This window comes from Trichosurus vulpecula, chromosome 5, assembly GCF_011100635.1.
Source record: "Trichosurus vulpecula isolate mTriVul1 chromosome 5, mTriVul1.pri, whole genome shotgun sequence".
NCBI classification, from domain to species: Eukaryota; Metazoa; Chordata; class Mammalia; order Diprotodontia; family Phalangeridae; genus Trichosurus; species Trichosurus vulpecula.
The window spans coordinates 74,576,951-74,599,038 of NC_050577.1; the positions used below are offsets into that span (position 1 = coordinate 74,576,951).

General features: G+C 40.3%; 1 protein-coding gene across 1 annotated transcript in view; it reads left to right on the top strand.

Annotated features, from left to right (window-relative positions):
• CCNY (cyclin Y) overlaps nt 1–22,088 on the top strand; it is a 296,574-nt gene that overhangs the window by 184,888 nt on the left and 89,598 nt on the right. The window contains exon 2 of the mRNA XM_036760237.1: nt 17,110–17,184. Within this exon, the coding sequence (XP_036616132.1) occupies nt 17,110–17,184 (75 nt within the window). The remainder of the gene's footprint in view (nt 1–17,109; nt 17,185–22,088) is intronic.

Genomic DNA, 22,088 nt, shown 5'->3' on the forward strand with positions numbered 1-22,088 from the left:
CTTCCGCTGGCTTGCCCAGACACAGTCTGCACTGGGCTGTGCTCTCCTTTTACCCAAGTGAGACAGACCTTTCCTGAAGTCCTCCTAAGTTATCTTAAGCTGGAAAATTCTTTCACTCTGTCTTTTTGTGGGTTCTGTCACTCTAGAATCCATTTAGAGGCTTGATTTAACATTGTTTCTGAAGGAAACTAGGAGAGCTCAGGCACCTTCCTGGCTTTTCTTTGCCATCTTCACTCCTCCCCTCCCCCTTCCACGAAGTACTTTAAAATTTGCAAGTCAATAATCTTATTGAAAGAAATGCTTCCAAGCCAGAAGTCATAAGGAATTACTGTTAGAACCCCCACCCACCCACTCCTCTGTTATCTCACAGATATGAATTCAGCTTTGTGACTTGAAGTCAGAAGGCCAGGGTTCTAGTGCCAACTTCCATGCCTTATAGCTCTGTGGCATCTGGAAAGACACATCCTTTTTGGACTTTGGGTTTCTGACCAGTAGAATGAATGGCTGGACTAAGTGACGTCTGAGGTTCCTTCTAGCTTTAACATGCCATGATTGGATGTGTTCCAACCACATGTCCCTTCTGTTTTTCCCTCTGTGTATTTTGGAGGGTTGGGGAAAAGGGTGGCCGCTAGATTTGGGGGCAAAGTGCTGACTCTAGCTAGGCACATTCTGCATCCCCTATATGGGAAATGGTATGGTGGAAATGTTGAGGCTGTAGACGTGGGAGAAACTCTCTTTCTGGTTGCATCTCATGTTTCACTACAGTGATGTGTTTTAACTTTAGGAGTCAGAAGCCAACTTATCAAGAAAGAAGGTGAGCAGTTTGACAAGATTTTTCATACCAGTGCAAGAAGATCAGGCTTAATTTTGGCCCAGCGACCAATGTTCCTTCACTGGTATAAGAGGAAGAACCCAAGTGTCTCATATTTGTTTTCAAGGAGTCAGCAGTCCATTTTTCTAGTGGTGTATAACAGTAAATTTAATCTAGCATGTTCCTATACATGGGGAGCCATTAATTTACTTGGTATTTTTAAAACCAGCCATCAGAGTGGAGTTTTTCCCCTTTCTAGGGCAAGGAAAGAAAGCTCTGATTCGTACATCTCAGAAGATGCTGGTTGCTAGGAGATTCTCCTTTCTTAGTCTTTTTGTTTTTACACATTACATTAAAGGATGGGCCTTGCTCCTTTTGCGTGTCTTAAATTGCTGATCTATTTCATTTGATCCATTTAGTTACTTCAAATTCTTCATTATTGTCATTAACTGGGCTTGCTTATTGATTTATGGTTATGTTTGGCTCAACTCTGTACCCATCAGAGAGTAGATGTCATTTTTATCTCAAGGGGATAATGATCTCAACTGGGAAGAGAGTACTGTCAATACCGTAAGTATAATGAAAATTTATTTATTACTCTGATACAGAGTAACCCTAGGGCAAATCAGGTATTGTTAAGTGAGTAGTTTTAGCTGGTGTGGCTTTAAAAAAAATCAGCCCTTCCTTTATCCCTTGACTTTGCTTTTTTTGGTTATGGGGTGGGACGAAGGAAATGTCTTTTTGAATCTTTAATACATTAAATTAGTAAGCATTAATTGTTTAAAATAAGTGGTTTCAGCCATCACTAATAATCCCAAATTATCAACCCCACCCCTAGACTTTGCTCAGAGTTTTAGTTCTTTATTGCCACCTGCTAGTTAGATAACTCCATTTAGTTGTCCTGTTTATCACACCCCCAATTCAACAAATCCTCAGCAGAACTTCATTTTCTTCACCCCAGAACCTGCTCTCATACTCTGACTTCCCTATTTCTATTAATGACATCATCCTTCTCCCACTCACTCAAACTCGTGGAGTCATCTTTGGAATCATCTTTGACACTTCCCCCCTCCTTTATCTACCCATCCGATCTGTTGCCAATTCCTCTGTAATATTTGTAATATCTATTCCTTCTTGAAAATTTCCACTCCCACTACTGCAGTTTAGGAATACATCTCTTTTTTCTTAGACGATTGTTATAATTTCCTTAGGGGTCTTGCTGGTTTTAGTTTACACACTCTTTCTTTCCACAACTGCCAAAGGTGTCTTTTTCTCGCACTGTGGGGACCACGTCACTTCTCTAGTCACCAATCTCCAATGGCTCTTTATTAGCCATCTCATAATTTCTGGCATTTGAGGCCCTCCATTCTGATGTTTCCAGTCTTTGCAGCCTTTTCATAGACTACTTCCTTCCACATACTTTGCATTCCAGCCAAACTGGACCATTCTCTGTCCTTCAGTCCCGTCTTACCAGTTCCTACATCTGCACTTTTGCTTATACCTTTCCTCAAGTCTGAAATAGAAGCTTCCTCACCTAGACTCCATTTGTTGAAGCCCTTCTATTTATTGAAGCCTTTCTCTTCCTAATCCTGGCGTCATTTCCTTCGTACTGTTGATTAATGTAACAGAATCAAACTAAAGAGGAGATTCCTAGTGGTGTGTGCCTGCCCTAAGGCACGTGCTTGGCCATCTCTTGTTCTCACACTGACAGTATCTTGATTAAATTTATCAGTGAGACCACATTTACTAGAAGCAGGAAAGGGTAGTTAATACAATGAATGGCAGATTTAGGGGCCAAAAATATCTAGCAAGACAAATTGGTGAGCTTCATCGAGGTGCGGCTAGGTGGTTCAGTGAATAGAACATGGGCCGAGAGTCAGGAAGACCTGAGTTCAAATCCAGTCTCAGACATTTACTAACCATCTGATCCTGGGCATTCAACATCTGTTTGCCTTTTTCCTTATTTGTAAAATGAGGATAATAACAGCACCTACCTCCCAGGGTTGTTATGATGATCAAATGAGATAGTATTTATAATGCTCTTAGCACAGTGCCTAGCACATAGTGGGCACTATATAAATGTTAGCTATTATTATTATTATTATTATATTAAAGATGAAATTTATTATGGATGAAATCCACAGGGTCACACATGAAAGAGAATCACACAATAAACTACGTAGATATAGGAAACATAGCTAAACAGTGACTCGTAAAAAAAGTCCTCTGAGATTTAGTGAATTGTAAACCCCATGTGAATCTACAGGGTGATGTAGCAGCCAAGTTAAGACAATCTTAGGATGAATTTATTAATAGCAAGTGTCCAGAAGAAGGAAGGCAATAGCTCCCAGTGGAGGTCGGACACCATCTGCACTATTAGCTCAAGTTGTGAGCACACACCCTTAAGAATGACATTAACAGACTAGAAAACACCAGAAGGATGTTGATTAGGGTGGTAAAGAGTTTGGAAACTTATGTCTTGTGAGGATCATCTTAGTAATTTAGAGAATACTCAGGTCACGTGACATAGGTGTCAGATCAACGAGCAATTATCAAGTCTATGCTGTGTGCCAGGCACTATGTTAAGCACTGAGAATTCAAGTACAAACAGAAAGACAGATAGTTCTTTCCCTCAAGAAGCTTATATTCTAATGAAAGAAGACAACATGTTAAAGGAAGCTTAAAGAGGGATGGGAAGAGAGGAAGGTTAACAGTCCTAGGGGGGATTGTAGGGAAAGTCCAAAAGAGTCAAGCACCAGTCAGGAGAGGGCTCAAGACTGGGCATCCTTCTTAAAATGGGGACTTGAGGAACAAGCCAATCCGAGGGGAGAGGTCTTAGAGGCATAGGCCACTTATATTTAAATCCAATCTTCTATAGTGAGCCTTTCCAACTCCCTCTTAATTCCAGTGTCTTCCCTGTATTATTTGCTAGTTTATCCAGTATATAACTTGTGGGTATATATCTATATGTGTGTATGTATCTTGTATAGAGCTTATTTTTTTATTGTTTCCTTTATTAGATTGTGAACTCCTGGGGCAGCTAGGTGGCACAGTGAGTAGAGCACCAGCCCTGGAGTCAAGAGCACCTGAGTTCAAATCCAGCCTCAGACACTTGGCCCATGTACTGGCTGTGTGACCTTGGGCAAGTCACTTAACCCCAATTGCCCTGCCAAAAAACCAACAAACAAAAAGATTGTGAACTCCTTGAGAGTAGGGGCTGCCTTTTGCCTCTTTTTGAATTCCTGGCCCTTAGCACAGTGTCTGGCACACAGTAGGTGCTTAAGAAATGCTTACTGACTGACTCTAGTGTGTGAAGTCACATTGTGTTTTCAAATATTGGAAGGATTGTCATAAGGAAGATCATTTGGGCTTATGTTATTTGGTTCCAGAAATCCAAAGTAGGACTAAGATCAATAGATAGAAATGACCACAAAGGAAATTTGGGTTCAGTATAAAGACCTCTCTAATAATTGATGCCAAGATCATGTGTAGAATAATTGCCTCTTGTCAGAGTGATTTCCTTATTCCTGAAAGCAAACAAGCAGCAGCTAGGTGACTATGCTGGACACCATGGAGTGATTTCTTACATAACTTAAGAGCTGATTTCCTATTTCTGTTCTAGCTCAAATGACTTGTTGTTAATTGTAGGAGAATGAAGTAGTAGCCACAAACAGAACCACAATTTTATATTAGTAATCCATTTGAAGCTGTGCTTCTATCAGCTGTTAATATTTTCAGTTCGGTGGTCATGGGTTAAATCATTTAACCTCTCTAGGCTCCAATTTCCTGGGTTTTTAAAGATGATGCCATGTTTCAGATACAGGCCTAATAATGGGATGGGTGTCTGTTGTCCAAAGATCAGCTTAGCTAAGTTCAGAGATGTTCACTATTAGGTTGGCAGCAGGGTGATAAATTTTTTGGCCACAATAATTCTCAGGAAAAAAAAATCTCCCAAGTCATGGAATGATTGTGGTCTATATCAGTATCCATAATAACAAAATTGTAGACATTTGAATTACTGAAGGAAGAAAATGAAACTTTGGACTTTTGTTGTTCAGTTGTTTCCGTTGTATCTGACTCTCTGTGACCCTTCTTGGGGTTTTCTCGGCAAAGATACGGAAGTGGTTTGCCTTTTCCTTCTCCAGCTCATTTTGCACATGAAGAAACTGAGGCAAACAGGGTTAAATGACTTGCCCAGGGTCACATAGCTAATAAATGTCTGAGGCTGGATTTGAACTCAGGTCTTCCTGACTCCAGGTCCAGCACTCCATCCACTGTACCAGCCACTAGACGATTTCTAAGGTCCCTTCCAATTTTAACATTCTAGGTCAGGTAGTTGTGTGCCATTTGTCAAATGGAGCTCAACCACCTTTTCCTTGCCTTGCCTGACCTCTAGTGGAGGTGTAAATGAGCACTGCTGTGCCCAAATGATGAGAGACACAGTTAGAAGCCGAGATCCTAGAAAAACCAAAGCCTGAATAATCGATCTCAATAATCAAGAGGTTATTTCTTCTATCCCCTGGCATATTTTTATGACTGACTTTAATCTTGCGAATTTTCTGATTCATGAACTACTTAATACATAGTTTTTATACTCATCTTTTCTTTCCTCTTTTGTTGTTATACTTGAGATATTTTATATACCTACTTCAGAAGCGTTTCATCCAAAAAGTTGGTTAACAGGTTACTAAATAGCCAGTCAGGGCTCTATATTAATGAAAAAAAATCTGTTTTTGACATGTAACCTTATTTCAGTCAAGCGTCATAGATAGGAGTCTGCTTGCTATCCAGAAGTAGGTTCAGGTGCTGTGTTACACTGGGTGGGCCACTTCACTTTTCTATGCCCCAGGGAACTCCAGGATTTGAAGTTGTCAAACTGGTAAGAGGAATGGTGGAAGGTGGAATGGTGGAAGGAATTTCCTACTGTCATAAGCCAGTGATATCACAGGTGCAGACCAAAACCTTTCTATGTTGCTTTTTTTTTAAAATTTCCACCGACAAATGACAGTTTGTTACTTTTAAGTATTACAAGAGAAAATATCTTGATGTTTTCTATTGGGAGTTTTGTGCCTGTTTGGAGTATTATTCAATCATTTTAAAGTGGAAAATGCATTTGCTTCACTTTTAAACAATAAAGCATAGGGAAAATTGGTTTTGTATTTGTGAATGTGTTGGGAATCTGGCCAGAACCTTGTTTCACAAATTATGACCTTACTCTTGTATATTCAGTCTTCCCTTTTTGATCAGCCTCACATGCTTCATTCCTCCCCATCTTAAGAAAATCACCACTCTCTCTCTGCTCTCCTCTTCCCCCAAATGACCTTCCCATCTTATTCTTTTATTGCCACACTTCTTGAGAGTAGTTTATGCTTTCCCCTCCCCTCCCCTCCCCTCCCCTCCCCTCCCCTCCCCTCCCCTCCTTTCCCCTCCTCTCCTCTCCTTCCATTTTCCTCAGTTCTTAGCTCCTTGCAATTTTGCTTCTACCTCTACTGAAAATACTCCATTTCTAAGGTCATCAGTGACTCTTATTACCTAATCTTTTCTTCACACTGCATGCAGATTGTTTGATTTCGCAGGAGCATTTTACATGCTTTGCTACTCTTCTTTTTTTTTCTCCCCATGGTCTTAGTTATCCTTCCTTCCTTCTCTCTTCTACTTCGACTGGCTTGTCTTTCCAATCTTGTTTCCTTAGTCACCAGGTCTTACTGATTCTTCATCCTCTGTGTCTCCTGCCTCTGCACCTTCCTTTCAATTTCTACTGCTCTTACAATAGCTGAGCCCATTATTACCCCATCCACTGTTATTTGAATAGCCTGCTAACTGCTCTTCCTGCTGCTAGTGTCTAATCCTGTCCCACCCTTACCCAGAAACCTTCAATAGTTTCCCCACTTCTTCATGTCATTGGTATGGCACCCAGAATCCTCTGAGATTTAGCCTTTTCCAACTTTTCTCCCACTGCTTTTCCAACAGGTAGCCTACGCTGTAGCCAAACTTCATTGCTCATGATTCCTTAAAGTCATCCTGTGGCTTTTCCACTTTAATGCCTTGTGATGTTCCTTCAACTCTCCCTCCTCCATTTGTCATAATCCTATCCTAATGCTTTGCTGTAGTTCACATGCCAATTCTCCCGTGAAGTAAAATGTCTTCTAGCAGGAACTAATCTCTCTGCCTTCTGTGCTCTTGTACCATTTTGTTTATCTGCATTCTTCCTGGTATTACAACTACTTGTGCAAGTTTAATTTCCTTTTACTGGATTATCAGCTCCTTCAGGGAGGAAAACTCAGATATCCCTCTTCCATCTTTATACCCATCTGCCAAGATCAAGTAACTAAAATTCAGACTCCTAAGCATGGCATTCCAGGTCATCCATCTAGGCCCTTAGCCTTATCTCCCACTTCTCTTCGCTGCTTTATGCTTCAATCACAGAAGAATTTCCTGCCTTCGTTGCTTTGCCCATCCTGTCCCCTATTCCAAAATGCTGTTTCCCTGTAGTCTCTACCTATGACTAATCTTCTTTCCACGTCTAACTTAAATCCTGCTACCTTCAGGAAACTTACCCTGATCATGTTGGATTACGCCCCCTCTTCTGTCTTTTCATTGTGCTTTTACCATTCTCATCTAGTTCTGTCTTATGTTTTAGCTATTACTGTATGGTGGAGAGAGGAGCTCTCATACTAGCTGGGTAACCTTGAGAAAGCCATTTATCTTCCCTTGGACTTTGTTTCTTCAGACATAAAATAGGAGAATTAGACTGGATGGCTCTTGAATCCTCCTCCTGCTCCAGATCTGTGATCCTTTGAGTGATAGGGAGAAAGAGAAAAAGTGGGGGTGGGGAGCCAGCTCCCTGCTAGAATGCTAAATCCACTCTAGTGTGGGGAACTTTGACCGTTCTCTTATTCTTCACACTGTTGTGCATGTAGCAGACGCTCAATCCAAGAAGCAGAGTAGAGTGGTATTAATTAAGCCTTAGTCTTATGTTGATCATTCCCTCTTTTTTTCACTCTCCATACTGATACCCGTGTCACTGTTTATTCTTTTCTGCCCTTTCCATCTCTTCCAGTAGTGCTTTCTAACTCTACGGATAATCAACGAAGCTGTCTAGCCACTTCTGATTCTCTTTGGGTATTATGAACATTTCCAAGTTCTTTTAGCACTGAAATTCAGTTGGGTATGATTTAAGAAGTGAAAGAGACAATGGTGGGTTAGTTACACAAGAGCAATTTGGAAAGGCTAGAACCACATGACGTTTTTCCTTGCATTAGGTAATAAAGTGCGCAATCTGAGGTTTAATTTTCAGGTTGAATGAAGGTCTCTGTTCTTGGAGTGAATGGTGTTCAGTCTGTTCCTTTGCGTTATTTAAATACAAACTATAAGTAGTGGGACCATTCCTTTTCTTTATTACCTGAAATTAAATTTACTCTGGCCATTACATTAGTCAAAAAAAACCAGAACCATTTTAAAATTACAATCATAGAATTTAGAGACAGAAATGTCTGTAGGGATCAATTAGTGTTACTTTTTTCTTAAGGAATAGCTACAGTTTCTGTCAAGTATAGGAATAATGAATCAGTGATTAAAAACCATGTGGCTTGACTATTAAAGATGTAAGTCAACTGTGCTATCCTTTCATATGCAAATGTATGAAGAGATTCATTATTTTGGGGGGAAGGAGATTCCTGGTGTGGGACCTCATTCAACTAGAGCAGATGACAGATCACAGACCGTGAATTAGGAGGGGCACAATGCTTCTAAGTGTCAGAATGGGATTTGAACTCATGTCTTCCTTGTTTACTCCCATCATGTGACTTCTTATAATTATCCAATTTTCATGATACATTTTAAAGTTGCCATCTTATCTACATATTGTAATAGTAGCCTCAAAGAACACTTTGCCTCTCCTGTCTTGAACTACTTTAAAAGCGTTGAGAAACTTCATAGGAGCTGTGAAATTCTAGTTTAAAAGGAGGATGTCTTAACTACCAGTTGTAGGCTACATCTGTTTTGCTGTCAGTTGCATTTCCTGGGGAAAGAAAGCTGAATCATGAAGGTTTAACACCAGCATTTACTACCTCCAAGTTTACTTCATTCAATGAAGAAAGTGTGCTGGAAGATTTTGGTGAAAATATAACTTCTGGTACTTGCCTTGCATGCGATCTTTCCCTCTATGGGCTTCAGTTACTTTCTCTGTAAACAAGGGGTCTTAGCTTACATGATCTTGAAGGGCCTTTCCAGTTTGAAATCTTTTGGCATTATTACATAGGACCATTTGAGGAAAACAGTGTGCTAGAAATAGCTCTGCACTGAGAGTCCGGAGAATGGCATTCTAGACCTGGTTATGCTACTAAGCAACCAGCTTGACAAGTCATTTGATCTCTCTTGGCTTCAGTTTCCTTATTAGTAAAACAAAGCAATGGTTCCATATTATATGTACAGTCCAGTCTAATTCTGCCATACTAGGAATCTGTGATTATTATTATCTTAATTAAAAGAACATTGTGGCACACTAATGTACCACTCTGGTGCTTCCTTGGGGCCTTGAAAATGATTCTCAGTTTTTGATGTCTGTATCAGCAGTGCATGAGCTCTGGTATCCTTATTTGACAGTTGAAGAAACTGAGACTCAGAGAGGTTGTAATCTCTTTAGTGCTGAGTTTCTTCAACTGTTAAATAAGGGGGATGGACTAGATAACCTTGAAAAAGGTCTCTTTCATTTCCAAATCTATGATCCTCTGACATTCTACCAAGTTGGAGAGGCTTTTAAGTACAAGCTCTCTGGTATCCAAGGTCTAGCCTAAGTTGAGAGAGTTGCATCTCTGATGGTTGGTCATCAGGTGATGATTTGAAGGGCTGGGTGTCAACATAGCTAATTAAACTATCCATTAACATAGGGCTTCTTAAACTTTTTCCACTGGCGACCTCCTTTTCAGTTCTGGCAGTGTTTGTTGGTGCTGCACGGCGTGAGGGCATGTGCACTGCAAAGTGCACATGCGCTGTGTTCAGAACCAAGGCTACATCGAAGTTTCCAGAAGCAACATGGGCAAGTGCTGCCAGAAACACCTCGAATTCATTACGTGTTGAATTTTTTATTAATTTTTCGTCGTTGTGCATTGCCAAATTTTTACTCTTGCCAAATTTTTCAGTTGCAACCCACTACACTAAGGCATGAGGCACTGCCCCCTGCATCATAGGACTCATACCAGTGGATGCATGTATTCTTGAAATGTTAAGGAAGCATGAAGGTAAAGGCAGCTTGGTGGCATGATGGAAAGAGCGTTAGACCTGGAGTCAGGAAGACCTGAGTTTGAATTCTGCCTTCGACACTAAAGTTGTAGGAACCTGGGCAAATCGCTTAACCTTTGTCTGTCTCAGTTCCCTTAATCGCAAAATGGGGATAATAGTAGCAGTTGCCTCTCAGCGTTGTATGAGGTTAATATGAGCTGTTTGGGTGAACTTAGCAAGGGCTTTACAAACCTTAAAGCCCTAGATAAATGCTAGATATCAACAACAGCAACACCATCGTCGTCGTCATCATCATCATCATCATCATCATTATCATCATCATCATCATCATCATCTCATATTTTCAGAGCTGGAAGGGACCTTAGAGTTCATCTGGTTCAATTCCTACTCTTACAGATGAGGAAACTGAGGCCCAACATGGCTTCTCCATTGTCAGCCAGAAGTAAATGGCAGAGCTGGGATTTAAATCCAGTCCCTATGACTCCAGAGCCAGTACACTCATAATATTCTCAAGGCCAAACAATAATCATAATAACTCACATTTATATCACACTGTGAGGTAGAATGTAAGCTCCTTGAGGGCCAGGACTATTCTTTTTTTCTCTCTTTGTGCTTAGAACAATGCTCTGCACCTAAGTGAATCTTCACTGTTGAACTGAATGAAAAAATGGGGAAAAAAAAAGCATTTACTAAGCACTTACCATAGGTCTCCTGACTCCAAGTCCAAAATTCTTTACTACGCCAAATATGTATGTACACATATTATATGCATGTGAATATACATATATGCATGCATATATTAGATGCATGTGAAAATGCATATATGCATGCCATATATGTACATGTACACATGCGTGTACAACTTCACTTTTAAGCTCATTTTAATGAAGCTGAATTTCTTCTAATTTTTATTGTTGCTGTTATAACTTCATTGAAGTGAGATTGTACTGATTGGTAACTTTATTCAAAATGTATCTGTTTGAAAGAAGAAGTGCTGGAGAAGGTTATAGTGGGTTGTTTGGCCTTAATTTCTGTGCTTGTCTTAGTGTGGAGATTATGCTGTATGATACAGTCTTTAAAGGTCTGCTCTTAATTAGTATCAGCATTAGCAAATAGAGTCACTTAGTCCGTGCCTAGCTTCAAGTAACATTCTTCCTTGGTTTCTTCCACATTCATTTCACGTTCCCTGGAAAGGGTAGCCTCCTCGCCAAACTTTGTATTGCCACCATTCGGTTTCCAAACAAGGTCAGAAGCTTCTCTGTTAGAGGAAATTTGAATAAAAGGAAACACCTGGATTTCTACATCTTTTGCTTTCATTCAGTGTCAAAAGTTCATCTTGTGTCCATTTCTCAGAATTAAGGTATGGAATACTGTTCATTCTGTGGCTGTCTGTCCTTCCTTGGAATTCAGGATCTGTAGAAAACTGTTTTCCATTGGTGATGTACTGTACAAGGTGATCTATAGACATGCAGTGAAGATAGAGTTTTATTCCCTTTCTCTATGCATATAGTCAAAAATATTACCCTGTGCTGTGATCTAAGAAAAAGGCAAAACAGTGTATTCTCAGATGTTGTTGTTCTGGGTAATCCATAGGAACCTCCTAAAAATGCTCTTCCCTAGCTTTGTAAACATTTAAGCATGGTTTCCAGTGGAAATTAGTTGGTGATCTCAGAAGTTTTCCTCAGAAGCACCACACTCCATTGTTTCCAAGGGCTACAGGTTTCTTGAATTTGTGTTAAAGCAGATGCTTTCCTGTTCTTGGATCTGAAAGTTAACATTTCTAGCAGAACTTGAGAAGGATTTTTTATTATGTGGACCTAGCTTTTGGGGAAGGGCACTCATTCTGTCCTCACTTGCCTTTTGCCTATCTTGCTGTTTGAGTCACCCATAATATATTTGGTTTGCTTAGAGCTATGGTGACGGATGCCATGGTGGGAGGGAGTGAGGTGTGCCGGAAAGAACCCCAGATTTTTAAAAGAGCTGAGTTTTAATTCCAGTTCTGCCACTAAACCAGGTATTTTAAACTTGTGGTAACTGACTTAATTCTCTGAGCCTTAATTTTCTCATCTATAAAATGAATAAGTCTCTGAGGTCCTCCCAACTGGAATGTTCCGTGAATCTTTTGTAAACTGAGCCAATGTGATGGGGATTTCTATTCCTTTTTCTTCTTAATACAGAATGCAGTATCTTATAGTTCTCGTTATTTTTCTGATTAGGAGCTGAAATAGTGACGAAGAAGCACAGAAATCGTGTTCACTAGACTCACCGCTCCCGATCTGTAAAACAAGGCCATTGGCCCCATGAATCAGATTCCTTGGAGCTCTAGCTCCTTTGTTCTTATGAAGTAAAACTCCTAATTGTCATCTCCTCCTACAAGGGTGAACTGCTTTTCTTCTTCAGTCTTCCTTTGTCCCAGTTCCGTACTCATTTCTACTTCCTCCCCTCAGCCAGAGCATGTGTCGGCAGGACCTCTTTGCTTTCCCCAGCAGGGGAGAAGGTATGTGTGTGACCAGCAGATGGGCATGACAGGAAGAGTGATTTCTACAGGAACGGGTGCAAGGGAATGCCCTGGCTGACTTCATAACCATTTCCCCTAGTGGGCTCAAGTACAAAATGTTTTTTGTAAAATCAAGCGTTGCTGGACTAGACATGAAAGTATCATTTGGCCCTGGATAAAATCCCTGGGAGTGCCGGTTGAATCCTGCCAGGCAGAGTCCAACAGTCCAGTTGCAGAGCTGTTAATGAAGTCTCAATTATTTCTGACATTTCCCTTGTTCAAGTCTCTGCTTTCTCTTGTATGATTAGAGGGCTGTTATCCATAGGAGATTAGAGTCAGCTGTGGCGTAGTGGATAAATGACTGGCCTGGAAATTAGCAAGACCTGGGTTCAAGTCCTATCTCTGCTATCTAGTCAGATCACAAGCAGATCATTTAACCTGTTAGTGCCCTATGCATCTCCTTATAAATTATAGGAGTGTTGCCAATCTGCATCCAGGGAAGGAGTTTTTTAATACTGATGAAAACATGGTTCCAGAATGACAGGAAAAGAATATTCTAGGAATAGAGGGATGGGATATAGACTGAGAAAGGAGGCAAGGGAGAGCCAGGACTCCATGAGGGAGATGAGTGGGTTGTTTAAAAGCCTGTCAGAGCCTGAACGTTGATGATATATGTACACGTTCTTTGCCTTTTCACTTGTATGACTGACTCTTAGACACCATTACCAGAGGTGTTTGCCTGGCTCTTGGCTGTTTTTTGTTGAGTTCTTTATGGCCCATTTCAGTTAAAATTGAATCCATAGCTTCTCAGGGGCATACTGGGAAAGAAATCCTACCACTTATATAAGGAAAGGAATGTTCTTAGAATCATGGGGCTTCGACATTTAAAGGGAATAGTAGTGGTCATATAGTCAGACTCCTCATGCCTTTGTATGTCTCCCAGTATCATATACAATAGCAGGAGCCTGCTGGAGCTAGTTTGTACCAGCTTGAGCTAATTGTTAAATATATAGTGTGAACATTTACACCTCGGAAAATGGCAAATGCCACAAAACAGGACCTGAGTTATTTTCTTGGTCGTCTAGACTTAAGAAAGCATTGAGAAATGTTAATGATGTAGATCAAATTTAAAAGTGTGTCATGTGGACACTTTTTAAAAAAGCTGGTTGTTGGGGCAGCAAGGTGGCACAGTGGATAGAACACCAGCCCTGGAGTCAGGAGGACCTGAATTCAAATTTGTCCATAGATACTTAGTAGCTGTGTGACCCTGGGCAAGTCGATTAATCCCCGCTGCCTCAACAGTAACAACATAGCCGGTTGTTAAACATTTGCCAGCATACTCCTGCATAGTAAGCACTTAAATATTTAAATGAATGACTTTTACAGATGTGGAAACTGAGGTTCAGAGAAGTCACATTGAAAAGCCAGGGATATAAAGGGAATAATCCTGTTGTGCTCTGCCCTGGTCAGACCAGGTCTGGAGTGTTGCATTCAGTTGCATTCATTAAAGAAAGGATTTTGTTAAGTTAGAACAGATTTGGAAGAAGACATCTGATATAGTGAAGGGCCTCTGAAGAGAAGTTGGAGGAAATGGAGATACATTAGGCTTAGAGAATTGTTGCAGCAATTCGGCTAGCAGCTGTTATGGGGATGAAAAACCAACACAAGCCCAACAACAAGAATGCTGCCAGCACAAGTTCTTTGATCTGCTTTACTGAGGAAAGTAACGTTAAGGGGTTAACAATCTTATTTCAGTCCAACATACCAGTATCACTCACTCAGTTCAGAGGGAAAAGGCAGCACCCTGAACTTCAGAGCAAATACAAACAAATTACAAAGATACATAATAAACAGACCAAATACAATTCATAGTTACCAAGAAGGCATTAACATCTGGGTTCGCAAGCTGGAGGGCTCTTAACTACAGCTGCCCAGAATCACCACATCAGCACTCCTCCAAGAGTGAGAGCCCCCGCAAATAGCTCTTTTCTCTCTTTTTATACACATTTTAGCTGTCATCAGACATCATCTAAGCGACCAGAACTTAGGCTCCTACTATTGGCTCTGGTCTTAGCAACTCCCCTTAGGGCTTCATACCACATAGGTTTAGCACGTAGTAGATAGGAGTTTGGGCCTGGGGCTTTGTACCTAGTAAGGCTCAATCAAAGACACTTAATTTATCATTCTCAAACAGTAAAAAAGTACCAACTTAAGTCAATTATTGGAAGTAGGAGGTGACACAAAATAGCTATCTTTAATTATTTGAAGGTCCATGCTTTAGAAGATGGTTAAATTAGTTCTTTTGGGTCCCAGAGGGCAGAATTAGAAGTAATGGATAGAAACTGAAAAAGGACATGTTTGGCTTCAATGTTGGGAAAGACTTCCAAGTAACTAGAGTAATTCAGAAGAATGGGCATCCTCAAGAGGAGGTCTTCAAAAAAGAGCTAGACAACCATGTGTCAGAGATGTTGTAAAAGGAATGCTTTTTCAGGCTTGGCTTTAGCTAGGTGACCTTCAGAGATCCCCTCCAGTGCTGAAATGATTGATTCTGGGAATCCAGGGCTACTGAGGCCCAGTCTGGTCCTGTTTTCATTTTATAGACACTCTTGATAACATGTGGCTTAATGGTAAGCATTTTCTACTTTTTGCAACATGCTGAAACTTCCTTTGAAGGAGGTGTGGTGAGAGACAGAATCCTCTAGGTTTTTTGTCTTTCTCTGACTGTCTTTTCAGAAGTTGAGTTTTCTACCTGAATATTTGGAGAGAAAAATAAGGATTCCTCTTTAAGGCTCCCAACATGTGGCTTGTTTTGGGGAGAATTCTGAACGGCTGAAGGTATACAAATATTTTTCTCCCCAGGGAAAGGAGATGAGCAAAATGCCAGGAGATAGGGAATAAATTTAGGCCGATTGCTTGACTTTTGGAGAGACCTTCACACTTCAGTGGTTTTCAGCTTTTGCGCTTAGTAGTCAAGGGGATATATAGAGCCTATTCCTTGGAAATAATGATAGGGCCTTGAACTTAGAAGCAGAACCTACATTTACGAAGTATTGGTGCTTGTGACTTCTTTTCTTCCTTCTCTGAAACAAGAAAAGCCTCATCTTGTTTACTGATCATATTTTGTAATGCTGCCTCCTCACCAGTGAATTCACCAAACATTTATCAAGTACTTACAATGTGCCAGAGACTGATTGGCACAGGAGGAACACAGGTCCACCGCATTCTGGCATCTGTTTCTCGTTCCCTCTCCTCCCTTTCCCCACCATTGAAGCTGTTCTTGACGAGATCACCAGTGACCAATCAATGCCCAAATGCAGTTGCCTTTTTTCCTGTCCTCATCTTCCTTGGCCTCTTGGTAGCTTTTGACCCCATTGATCCACTCTCTTCTTGATGATTTCATTTCCTGTGGCTTCTTCAACGCTGTTCCCTATTGTTTGATCAGTCCAAACCCTTCTCCATCCCCTCTCCCTGGTCTTTGTCTAATTTTTTTTTTTTGCAGCAGTGATGTTCCAAGCTAATTTGACAAGTAATCTATTTACTTTAAACATTTTTCCTGCTTTCCCTTGTTTCTTTCTTTGTCCCAGTCATATACCTCTATTGACCTCTTCCCCTTTTGGTGTGCTAGCCCCCAGATAATCCTAATTGTCTTTTAAATGAATGGGAAAACTGCTTCCAGTGAGTGGATTCTAAGGTTCTTATTGTACTGTCAAAGAAGAAAAAAGAATTCTTTCCTACAGTCCTAGTGCAAATTCTTGAGAGAAGTTTTAACTTTTGGAAGAAGAGAAGTCTTTGACAAAGTACATTTTGGAGACACTAGTTAGACTAGTCACTGAGTTCCCCAGCTCTTCATAGGAACATACATTTAAAGTTGGAAGGAATTTCAGAGGTCACCAACTTCAGCTCCTTTATTTTACAAACGAGGAAACTGAGACCTAGAAGGATTAAATGACTTGTCCAAAAGTCACACAGAGTTAGCATTCCAGCATAGTTCCTCCAACACCTGTGCTCTTGACACTGTGCTGCAAAGGACTGATGCTTTCTCTCCAAAAAGTGCTACCAGCCTATGGAATTCTGTGATTCCAGGTTACATTGTCTGTTACTGTGATTTAGCAAGCTCCAATGAGATGCAAATTGCTGGTAGACAGATGCCCTCAGTGTTTGCCTTGTATGTATGTATTTTTCATATTCCTCTTTCCTTCCCCTTCTCCAAGACCTCAAACTGAAACCCAAAAAGTTTACTATCACAAGAACAGAGCTTTCTTTCTTTCTCTTTCTCTCTTTCTTTCTTTTTCTTTCTTTCTCTCTCTTTCTTTCTTTCTTTTTTCTTTCTTTCTTTCTCCCTTTCTTTCTTTCTCCCTTTCTCCCTTCTTCCCTCCCTCTGTCTCTCTCTCTCTCTCTCTCTCTCCCTCTCTCTCCCCCTTCCTTTCCTTCTTTTTCCTTTCTTTTTAAAAAATATCTAACTATATGATCAACTTAATCATTAGGAGGCCTAACAGTTACCATAATATTAATTTTCAGTTTTGCACTGTTATTGATGTGTTTTCGTTTTGTTCCTTTAAAGATTTGAACATGGAATTCAACCCTTCAGACCACCCTCGGGCCAGCACAATATTCCTCAGTAAATCTCAGACCGACGGTAAGTTATTATTTATGTCTCTCTTTTCTCTTCTAAATGGCATTGTAGGCAGTTGGCCTTTGTATAAGTTTTGCCTTTTGTTTTGATTTGCAAGGTCACACAGTAACTTCCAGGATCTCTGTTGTATTGGCTGGGGTGTCTTTGATGTTTGCCTCTAGGACTCTATCTAGAGGAGGGGGTAACATTAAGTAAATGATAATCCTAGTTCCTCCTTCTTGGAAGAAGTGGCCCTATCCTTCGAGTACTTCCATATTGTAGAGGGTTATGTTCCAATCCACATTCTTCTGATGGCTCTCAAAAATTTTTTTTAGAGGCAGTAGCTTCCTTCCCCTAAGAAATGTGCTACGTCTGGCTTGGGTCTAACAACAATAATATACAGGCTCCATGTGAAAAGAAACAAAATGCCAGAAACAAACAAATGTATCCTCAACTGCTACTTAGTTTATACTGTTTGACTGTAGGAATAGAAATTTTCTTCTTGCAGAAGAATAATAAAGCAATGATTATTAATAGCATTTATATAGTACTTTAAGGTTTGCAAAGCACTTTATACACACACACACACACACACACACACACACACACACATATGTATATGTATATATTCTTATTTGTTCCTTACAACATCCCTGGGAGGTAGGTGCTATTATTATCCCCATGTGCAGATAAGGAAACTGAGACAGACAGATGTTAAGTGACTTGCCCAGGGTTACACAGCTAATAAGTGTCTAAGGCTGGATTTGAACTCAAACTTTCTCGACTCCGGATCAAGCCCTCTGTCTCCATCTACTGTGCCACCTAGCTGCCCAACCTCTAAGAAAGTCTACCACAAAAGCCACCTTGCTCATTTTAACCCATTGGTCCTTGTTCCTTTCTAGGCTTCTCTCTCTCTCTCCCCATCTCACTGCTCTGCTGGCCCTGTGGTATATGGGGATAGAAACTTATATAATAAAATAAAATAGAAATGGGTTTGTTAAAAGTTAATCAGATAACAGAGAGAATGTTTAAGCAGAGGAAATTTGTTAGGGAGAGGGCTAACACATTGGGTTGAAACATATGGATCCCCAAGAGACTCCTTCTGAGACTCAACTTGACTGAATAAACTGGAAAAATCTGTGATTACTGAACTGATTTAGGGAAGAGCCTAAATGTATTTCAGATTTGACCTTTAATCTAAAGGATTAAAGCTATTTGCAAGAGTAGGTTGTTTTTATTAACTGTTAGGTAATGCCTTGTATGTGTTTTTTTTTGGTGAAGGTGTGTTGAATTATTATGTTAATTTATTGTTCATGACCTCTATCCATTCAGATCACTTTTCTTGATCTGATCTGATTTAATTTTAATACTTTTAAGAATTCATGCGATTGCATTTGGTGAGGCTAATGCAGATTGTAACTCCCTTTGTCTAGACCTTAATTTGTAGCCTTCATGAGATGATATGGCCCAAAATATTAATTACTTTGTGATCAGCCATCCAGTGGTGCATCTCTATGAGTTATCCAGGCTAATCCTCAAAAAAAATAAACAGTCTGTTGCTAGCCCCAAACTTTCCAGCTTGATAGAACTGTCCAGAACTTTTTGCTCCACTGATATTAGATATCTAGACTCCAAGATTTGACCCAGGGTCTACTGAGCCCTAGAGGACTTAACCCTTTTATGACTGGATCACTTGCCCTGGGAAGTGCTTGCTGACTGGTGGCTCCCTCAATGGTCCATTACACCTAGGACTTGTTCCAGATGTACTTCATTCATTCTCTGGCTACCATGTTAGCATTCCCCCTCCCTCAACCCTTCTCCCTTTGCAGGTTTGGAACTACAATCAATGAACTCTCTAATTGCCCTTGGATGGGGTTTGTCAATATGCTCCTCTATGGAGACTCTTACCATTCCTCGGATTTTTTACTTCCTGGCCATTACTCCCCTATTTATTCTCTCCCCTACCAGAATATAAGCTCTTTCAGAGTAGGGATTTTGTATTTCTACATCCTGTTCTTAGCACTGTGCTTGTTGTATAGTGAGCGGTCAATAGATTCTTGTTCATTTATCCCTTCTTATCCTTAGGAAGTACTGCAAGGAGGACTTTGAGCATCATGATGATGGTTCATTTTTTTCATGACAAATGAGAATGTGCTGAGAGCTTGAAAGAAATCATTATGATCCTAAAAGAAAATGAACACATTCTGCCTGTTCTTTTTGTCCAATTTTTCATTTGGTTTTCAGGGGAAACTGTACTTGTGAAGGAACTTTAAGTCTTATGTGATGGAGGAGGATGCTTTTGTTGTCTTGCTTTAATGAAATTGGAGCTGTCAGAAGATTTGGGATGGCCAATAGAGGGAAGGGATAGCTGGAAAGTTTGGGCCAGTGAAAAATGTGAAAGATAAAAGAAATTTATATAAGCTTTATGAATTCCATATGTGAAAAATAGTGGCAAAGTTTGCTTAACTTCATTGTGTTTGACTTTTGCTTTGGAATGCAAGCAGGGGTTTGCTGGCAAATGTTAACAACTGGCTACTGGGGGAAAATGTTTATGACACACTTAGGTTTAATCTGCATTCTTTTTAAAAATTTTAATAATATTTTATTTTTCCCCAATTACATTTAAAATGATTTTAAATATATTTTTTAAAAGTTTTGAGTCCCAAATTTGATTTCTCCCTCCCTCCTTCCCCTCCCCCTGACTGCTTCCTTACTTCAAATGTAAGAATGGTAGAGATCATATCTTATTCTTAAAAACTCCCAGGTTTGTAATGTGAGCATGACCAAACCAGAGAGGACCTGCATTGGGGCCTATATGTGGATGTCCCTTACCCAGGTATTTTTTTTTGCATTGGCCAGATAAAGAAACTAGGCCATAAAATTGGTGGGGGCAGGGACTGGGGAGGACTAGAGAAGACAGTAGAGGGTCTTGAAATAGAACAGATCAAAAGCTGTTGACTAGATTTCATTTGAGCAGTATTCCATTTAAAGATTCCTTATCTGTGTCCTACTCTATGCATATTGTCATGAACTCTCTCCATCTCTCTGTGTCTCCATGTTTCTTGTTCTCTCTATTCCTCTGTCTTTGTCTCTTGAATTATTCTAGGTGCAAAAGACACTTTTTTCAAACTAGGAGAGAATTTGTATCCTCGGATGATTTCATTCTCTTCAGTTTTCCTTTCAAAAGAAAGTTGAAACAGAACATTCCTTTCTGTTGAACCTGATGTTCTTTCTTGTCTTTGCATCTCGATGACAACCTTTCATAATTCATAATAGGTTTGTACTTTGGAGGTTAACTCTTTGTCCATCCTGAGTCATCTGGAGGCAGATTTCCCTTTATATCTACATACTGAATCTGCACTCAATACTCTTTTACCAGTACTAAATACTTGGTTCTCTTGAACTCAAGTGGATTATGTCATCTCGGAACTCTCATTTCTTAAGTGCTTTCTGTATGCCAGACAGTGTGCGGAGTGGTAGGGATACAAAGAAAAGCAAAAGACAAGCCTCTGGTCTTACGGAGCCCACAGGCTGATGGGGGAGACATCATGCACATAAGTTATGTATAAACATGATCTAGAAAGGAGTAAGGTGCAGATAACCTCAGAGGGAAGGTATCAAGATTAAGGAGGCCTGGGAAAGACTTCTTGTAGAAAGTGGAATTTTAGTTGAGACTTGAAGAAAGGCAGGAAAGCCAGGAGGCAGAGATGAGGAGGGAAAACATTCCAGGCCTGTGGGCCACCCAGGGAAAACGAGAGATGGAGATGGATTGTTGTTGGGAATGAATAGGAACAGAGGCCAGCGTCACTAGATTGAAGAGTGAGATATTGGAATTCTAAGGTGTAAGAAGATTGGAAAGATGGAGAGGGGTCAGGTTATGGATGAAGACAGAGGATTTTATATTGGAGGCAATAGGGAGCCACTGAAGTTTACTGAATATAAGGTGGTGACGTGATCAGACCTTGTCCTTTAGGAAGATCAGTTTGACAGATGAGTTGAGGATGGACCAGAGTAGGAAAAGAGCTGAGGCAGGGAAACTAACGAACAGGTTGTTGGCAATTGCTCAGGCTGAAGTGATGATGCTCTCATCAGGATGGTGGCAGTGTTTTGGACCTCCACCCTCAGTAATAACAATATATATGTATATTTAATTACATATAAATAATAAATTAATGGGACTGATTTAGGTTATATCTGTAAGTGACTGGGGCTTTCTTGAAGAGCTATTAAATTTCTTTTTGTCCTAGATAGCAGAAAGATTGGCCTTACTGGGAGGCTTTATCTCTGCATTCATAACTAGATGGGAAACCTCTGCACAACAGGACGTTAATGGCCTCTTCACCATGATGGTTTATCTGATCAGGATTCTCCTGCTAGATGTAATTAGTTGGATAGTTTATGCAAAGCAAGGGTGATTTCTCTCTGCAACACTTGTTATTAGAAAACAAATGTTATGACCCATTTAAAAAGAAAGACATTTCTATGCTCAGATGTATATTAGGGGAGACTATTGTTTTTACTTGTCCCTGGGAGCGCACATAGTCATTGCTGTTGGGGGGAGGGGGGAGGGGAGAACTGAAGTTGCCCAAGACTTTTTATATTCCTTGACCCTGTTTTTCCCACCATTTCTGGTGTTAGATTTGTGTTATTGAAAAAAGTTTGGGCTACTTTAAAAATTATGTTGACTGTAGTGCTAATGAAAGGCAGCATGGATTCAATCCTTGAATGAGCATTTATTAAGTAGGTGGTGTTGGATGGAGAGCCTTCCCCAGATAGGAAGACTGTGGCTCCAGTCCTGTTGCATCACCCTGGGCCGGGGGTGGGGAACCTGTGGCCTCAAGGCCACATGCAGCTCTCTAGGTCCTCAAGTGGGGCCCTTTGACTGAATCCAAACTTCACTGAACAAATCCCCTTAATAAAAGGATTTG